The sequence below is a fragment of the Sipha flava genome, unplaced genomic scaffold (assembly GCF_003268045.1).
Source record: "Sipha flava isolate LNK unplaced genomic scaffold, YSA_version1 73_pilon_pilon, whole genome shotgun sequence".
In the NCBI taxonomy this organism is placed as follows: domain Eukaryota; kingdom Metazoa; phylum Arthropoda; class Insecta; order Hemiptera; family Aphididae; genus Sipha; species Sipha flava.
The window spans coordinates 4,238,946-4,246,377 of NW_020273613.1; the positions used below are offsets into that span (position 1 = coordinate 4,238,946).

At 33.1% G+C, this 7,432-nt stretch overlaps 1 protein-coding gene across 2 annotated transcripts; it reads right to left on the minus strand.

Moving 5' to 3' along the window:
* Window positions 1-4,887: 4,887 nt before the first annotated feature.
* On the minus strand, window positions 4,888-6,601 carry LOC112692330. Of its 2 annotated transcripts, none has more exons than XM_025566964.1 (2): window positions 6,387-6,601; window positions 4,888-5,507 (listed from the first exon to the last, which is right to left on the minus strand). In XM_025566964.1, the coding sequence occupies exon 2, from the start codon at window positions 5,494-5,496 to the stop codon at window positions 5,071-5,073; it is 426 nt and encodes a 141-aa protein (XP_025422749.1). In that variant the 5' UTR covers window positions 5,497-5,507; window positions 6,387-6,601; the 3' UTR covers window positions 4,888-5,070. The 2 variants fall into 2 exon arrangements, with proteins under 2 accessions (XP_025422749.1, XP_025422748.1); XM_025566963.1 differs by having other exon boundaries at window positions 6,280-6,601.
* Between the last annotated feature and the right edge of the window lie 831 nt (window positions 6,602-7,432).

Consider the following 7,432-nt stretch of genomic DNA (forward strand, 5'->3'; position numbering starts at 1 on the left):
AATATTGATTATTAAATATTCAATTGATTGTAAATAATTACTAATCAATAATACGGCAATTAATTATTATCTTTAATTACTGTTCATTTTTTTTCTTTTATAACGTATAGGTTCAAAGTAAAAGCGTATTTGGACAGAATGTTTAGAGCATTGAATTATTACCAAGTTAAAAATAAAAAGGTCAGTCACAATTTTAATAATTAAGTAATGAGCTAACCTAACCTAGGGTAGAACACGATTGCGTACGTTTATAGATTGGTTATAAAAAGGTGGATAAGAAAAATAAATAAACACGAATGCCTATGAAAATGTATGCAACGTTGCCAAATTTACTAATTTCACTAATAATAGTAAAAATATTTAGATCAACAAAAAAAATCAAAAATTAAAAAAATTAACAAAAAAAAAAAACATAATAAATATAACAGTTCTATAATAATTCATAAAAAAATTAATAATAAAATAATAAATAAAATGAGGATAATTAAATAAAAGTAAATTAATGAATAAATAAATAAAATCAATAGTTTTTATTTGAATGAAATTATTGATAATAAATTACTTGAAAATGCTTAAATTTGGATTCCTTGATATCTATAATCTACTAATTTTACTGAAACTTGGAAAATACCGTATAATATAATGGAAATAATGAAATTTCGGTATAACTGATGTATTTGATATCAATAATAAATAAACATAGGTATAAAAAAAATAAAACACAAAGTATTTACTAATTTTTTTAATGTTATTGAAATGTGGTATACACCAATACCAGTATGAAAATTGGCATCAACGTTTAATACTTTGTATGCAATCGTGTAGTTAAAATCAGGTAATATCATATGGAATCGTGTAGCTTAAAAAGTTATTGCCGATAACGAACGTACGCAATTGTGTTTTACCCATGAGCTAAATCATGCATACGTGCAGTGTCTAATTTTCAATAATCAAATTTTAGTTAAATAACATTTATCAACAAAACTAGTCAACTCTAACACTGTATTTAATATGTCAAAAATTAATTATGACAATTAGTTTAGATTTTTACATTTTAAAATTTTAAACTCCTAATACATCAATATAAATTTTCACGGTGTTTTTTGTTCAAAGAAAAAGAAAAATGTGATTTTTCCATTCTCAATTTAAAAAAAACACATTGTTACTTCAAATTAAGCTTTGTTCAAAATCATTGTTCAAATGCAACGATCCGTCTCGGAGATTGAAATTTATAGTCATTTATATGACCCGTAGATTTAAACAACTTCGAACATTGTGTAGGTCATGAGATTGGAAGCGTTATATTTTTCATGTACAACTATAAATGTTTCACGTTCTGCAAATCCACTATTAGCAGTATCTTAATGCGAATAATGCGTTTTATCATTAACTGTGAATAATAATATTTACAATCAATGGTTTTACGGATTATATTTTATTATTTTTATTCTTGGTACAACTTTCACTATTACAGTATTAAATTCAAATTAGCTGTGTACACGGTAGTTTCTTATTTGTTTGTGTGTTTTTGTTGTAGTGGATGTGCGGAGGCGTTAGGGGTTTCCTTTATTCCGGTGGTCGTTGCGTCCGGAAAGCGAAACCGTCGGTGACCATGTTCGGTTTGATCACCCATCATTTTTGCGTTTATCTTTTTTACATAAAATCCAAATCAACATTGAATTTTATACTCGTAATAAATGTAATTACTAGTAAGTTGTAGACTTTGGTCTCACTGTTAATTCTATACTGTTGCATCATCACCGTTACTAAAATCATAACAGTACGGTACAGCTACATATTTAGTTAAACGTTGAACGGCGTTAATAATAATATAACATCATTAATTTAGAGTATTATAAAATATATATTTAATAAATATAGTAAATATATATATAATAAAATCAACGATAATACTTATCTTTGTGTACGTAGTCCAACGGAACTATTTAGCAAGAGCGTTGTGCTAATAATATCTGCTTTTAACTTGTCCAAAATTACACTTGGAAGTAGGTACCAGAATAATAGTTAGATTATGTTCGCCAAAACCAAGGCATTATATAATACGTCCGATTACGGATTCTATACGTAAGTGACTTATAAGTATTATGATAATCAAAAAACGGGAGGAAAAAAACAATGTTATAACACGAAGCAAATGAATCGACTGAGATGAACTTTAAACTATTATGTGCAACGACGTACTTAATTAGCACATGGTTATAAATCGTAGCACTAAATATGAAAATTAAATATTATATATAAATGCTAAACTGATTTATAAGTATTCGAACTATAGACCAGACGACGGTGTTGACGTTTTAATGAAATATAGTTTTTTGCACGTCATATGCAAATCGTTCAGTCAGTTATTGTTTTAAAATGTCACGTAAGATGAACCGTTAGTACAAATTATAAGATACAAAATGCTGATTGCTGTACTTTGAAAAACTCCGCGGTAGATTTTATTTTTTATATTAATATTTATCGACACAATAATTGTACGTTTTACCTTATATCTTCTATTCATATAATGTTCAGGTTCCAAGAACTAGAGATCGAATAATACCATTTGGCGCAATAAAAATGAAAAAAATTATTTTGCCGGTGTTTTTAAAAATGTGTTAGATATTAGTTATATAAAGGTATTTAGTATATTTAGTAAATATGTCGGTTAGGTTTTTTATTTTTTTTTAATACTCTGTTACTGAGTACAAGCTTCCATATAAAAATTCACATGAACAGTGTACAATTAATAAATTCTTAAAATTTTGATTTTTGTGATAATCCATATTTTTTGATGATAATTATTTTGTATGACGAAATAATTTCTGTTTGGACTTTCATATCGATTAACGAGTACTTAGATATTAATTTTATACTAGAAATGTTTGAAACGAAAAATAAATAAAATAATGCATATACACCGATAAAAATTGCTAAAAAAGATGATTATGAATAGAAAGAAAGAAATACATATTAAACCACCGTCACTATTGAAAAAAAAGATTTGTCAGAGCAAATAAAGCAGGCAATCAGCAACAGTACAAAAGTATTTAACACTTACGGTACGAAAAACATTACTGTATTCAGTGCACACTCTGTATATTATCAGTACTTATTTTTACGGTAGTATTAAAGTATAAATATGAAAATAAGAACAGAGACACTAGTGGAGAAGGGAGTGAAGCGATTGCCCACCCCTCTCGGAAATTCGTCCTTGCTCCTCGGGTCCACAACGTCTATTCTATGTATGGGGCCTAACAATTAACATGATATGCCTTTTCATATGCACCACCTGTATTACATTCTTACAATATGTAAACCGTAAACGTACATACTCATTGGGATCACATATTTTTTTAGATAACCTCTGTGTTAGCTATTACATTATAATTTTAAATGAGGCGTAAAAAACAGTGCAAAACATCAGACAAAAATAGATATAATTTATCAGATTATACGTAAAAAGATTGTAAAATATGTCGTATTTATTTATCATAACTATACCGTCGTTTTACTCGCGCGTTGCAATAATAAGCGATAATATATTATTTCATATGTCGTGTTCTATTTCTACTGTACATTCTATTTTGTACATCAGTTATTGTTTTAATCGTAAAATTATGTGATTGCAATTTTATTTCTCGTAAACAAGTAGGCAAATAATAATATTTTTTCATCGATCATTAGACAATAATTCGATTTTCATGTATTGCCACCAAATGTTTCTTACTACTTTTCGTGACATGGTGAATAATAATGACAAAATATTAAGTAATCTTCAACATTTTAAACGCAATTATATAAGAAAATTCGACTCTCACCGAACGTTGTAAATTAATACACATCAGGGTGAACTATCTAGTTATTGAAAACCCTCCAGTAATTGAATAATATTTACATTAACGTCTTAATATTAAGTAAAAAATAAGACAATTGTGCCAATCTTCAAGTTGGAACTGTACAGTTATAATATTGAAAACCAATCTATGGATACGTTTGAACAATGATAACAAGTTCTAAACGGTTTAATCACTGATAAAAGTTCATTCTAAGTGTAGAATTGAAGCTTCACCCTCCACGTGTATTCAAACTTATGTGTAATTATACTTTCATTGTAAACTTGCAACTGTCTCAAAATAAATAATATCCTTAAATAACCAATAACTTAACTGATACGTTTTCAAACGTTTCAAAAAAAAGTACAATACACGTACACAATGTTAGTATTCGTGTGTTTGAGTTTCGCTATGTTTTTGGAATGTGTTTACAGATTAAAAAATATTCAATCGACCTGCAGCGTTTATTAATTAATAGTTTTAAACAATATCATTGCTGTGGTATTGTAGTTTTATCATATATTGTCTTAATATTTGTCCCTGCATCGACCACTATTATGGTATAAGATAATACAAATACTAAGAATACATGTAATGTACGGAATGACCTGTTCGTTGTAAGGTCTTCATATTATTGTAGGCTAGTGTATTGTACTCGTTCTAATATTTTTAAGACATATTATTACCAAGATACAATCAACATACGCCGACAGGCCTACAAATCATTAAGTACAAAATATGTGCATGTTAAAAATAATACTATTATGTTTAAAGGGTGCAGGAGACGGTGACGGTATTACCATATCTGTAACCGAAATTGTGCGACAGACATACTAGAAATTAGGTAATATCAAGATCGTATTATGGGAAAAGAGGTATTGCCACGAGCAGTCGGTTTTACGAGGATAGTGGAATTTTTTTAAACATTTATTTATTTATATAAAAAACGAGTACAATTGTTATAATAGTAATACAATAATACTATACAACGTAAAGAACTAAACTATTAAAAGAGGAAAAAAAATATAAAAAAAATAAAATACATACATAAGATAGAACATCGAGGATTCGTTAAATATAATGCAGTTAGTTCAACTAATATTCATTAAACTTTCAACACATTAATCCTAACGTATCTCGTTTTGCATTGTTTTGGTTGCCCCTGGGGCGGTAAATTCTTAAACATAGCTCTGGACGATATGATTATGTACTTATGTGGGTTTTTCGGCGTTCACCGTATCCACTTGGGCGTTCTGTACGATCCGTCAATGCAGTCGGCGGCGCAGTGGCAGCCCGTGGAGTCGCACGGCTCATAGGAACAATACGTGTCAGCGGCCTCGACCTGCACCGTACCGCAGTAGTACTCGTAACACATGCGGCCCGAAGTCCCTTCGTCTTGGTTGGCCTGTGGGTCACTGATACCGTCCTCTACGCTCGACTGGTCGTCCAAGTCAATGGGCTCCATCGGATGGTTGCTTGCAATTTCAGAGCTTTGAGGGTCCTCCTCGACCAACGACGGTAGTAGGATAGTGTTAGAATGGTTGCACGGAACCGGGACCGTGGTGGGCAATGAACAGCAGACGGACGACATCGTCTCGCCGACCAGGCACAGCAGGCCCAAGAAAAGGACAATGACGCAGCCTTTGACGACAGACATTGTGATGAAACCTGAATCCGACATTGATATTTATAAATAGTTTACATCATCAGCAAGTGGTAGTGTACGGGACGATTCTCTCCGAAAATTCACAGGATTAGAGTTAACAGTGTTTCTCGACCGGGAGAAGGATTTCTGGGGGAGAGGGGAGGGCGAAGGGAGAAATATAATTATGATGAAATATCGGAAGTTACGTTATTTACTTAATTGTGAATGTTATACATTCATTTTAGAATCATATACATTCGAGAAACATGGTGAAGATCAAACGAAAACTAAGAATAATCGTCTTATTTTTTTTATTATAAAATGTAAATCAATACTTTTGGAATCATTAAAATTTTAAATTGCGTATGTAAAATATTAAACGGTTAGAAAATTATTCATTTTCTTTCATCGTAACAGTTTCAAGATTACGCTAACAATAAACATTATTAAATGTCTAAGTAACAATAGTATCAATAAATACCGGTCATGGATAGGTTTTATCGTTTTCTCGTTCCCTGCACCAAAAACATAAATGTTCTAAAATCTATTTAATTCCGAAAGTACCGATTCAATTGTTTATAGAGAAAAAAATTACGTTTCCGTTAGAAAAACAAAAATTGATTTCGCATCGGGGTGAAACTTTTCAAAGGGGCATAACAAATTTTCAGAATTTGAAACGACGTATCGGTCAAGCATGACAACGGACTGGGGTTTACGGTGCACAAGTAAATGCAGAAACGGACACGGAATGCGAACGCGTAAGAGAGAAAAACAAAAACAATAAACGAAACTCACTCGTTTTAACGACGGCCGTTTGGCTATATACTGCGGGGATGAATTCTGTAAAACTCTCGGCGAGCCCGGAAAGGGGTTCGATATTCGATTTTCCTTTATTCCGTTACCTGTGGACTACAACGGCGACACAATTCTGCGAGGTCCTCGGTGGATTACGGATCTTCGAACGTCGATCACGCGCGTTCTCCGTCGATCGGATCGCAGCTCGGTGTGACGTGTAACGTGTGCTCGCGCGCCGGTGGTTCGGTTTTGCGGTACGCGCGCGAATCGATCAGCGAAAGTGTAAACTAACGCGAGTGCGAATGACGTGCGAGAACACCGCGCGCACGCCGTTTTTATATTCCGTCGGTCGTGTTGTCGTGTTCCCGAGTCGGGCGTGGGGGGTTGTTGGTTGTGTCCCGCCGATTTTACCGGAACCGGATCGGATAAACAACACAATACCGCGTTGTACGAACAATACTGTTTTGCACACGATGCTTGTAAGGTTGGAGTTGAAAGTCATCGGAGACGAATTTCATTTGTTCTAATTTTTTTTTTCTTTAATCCGCGTCTTCCGATCTCACACGCGCACGACCGTTACACGTGCCGCACCTATTGCGCAACTGTATGGTGGGTACACGTGCGATGTTGTTGAGACGTACCGTAACGGTCAAATCCGAGCGCGCCTTTTTTCCCGGACACGAACGAATCACAAACGATTCTTTTCCGTATGTCGCATTGGATATTTTTGTCGTCGTCGTCGTTGCTGTTGCGGATTTTTATCGTAAATATAATTCCATCACGGTTCGACGAACAACACGACGTCCAATGTGCATTATTTTTTAGCAGCTACGAACAACTATTTAGCCGTGTTGGTCGATAATTGTTGTACGGGTTTGTACCTTTGAAACCACGTTACGGTGACTGTCCCGCGGACAATGGACTGGGCGTCTGCAATGTTACCGTCGATCGTCGTAGGTTGTCAGCTGAACGTAATTAAAATCGTGTCCAGTATAAATACGGTTAAAAATTTAGGTAAATGAAGTTAATTACGTTCATATTGACCGAAAAGTATTGGCTAGTGTATCTTAAGCAATCTTCTATCAATCCGTTTTCATAGTGATCACAACATTTTTGTTTTGTTTCAGCAAAATGTTAACCTTGCATTTTACTT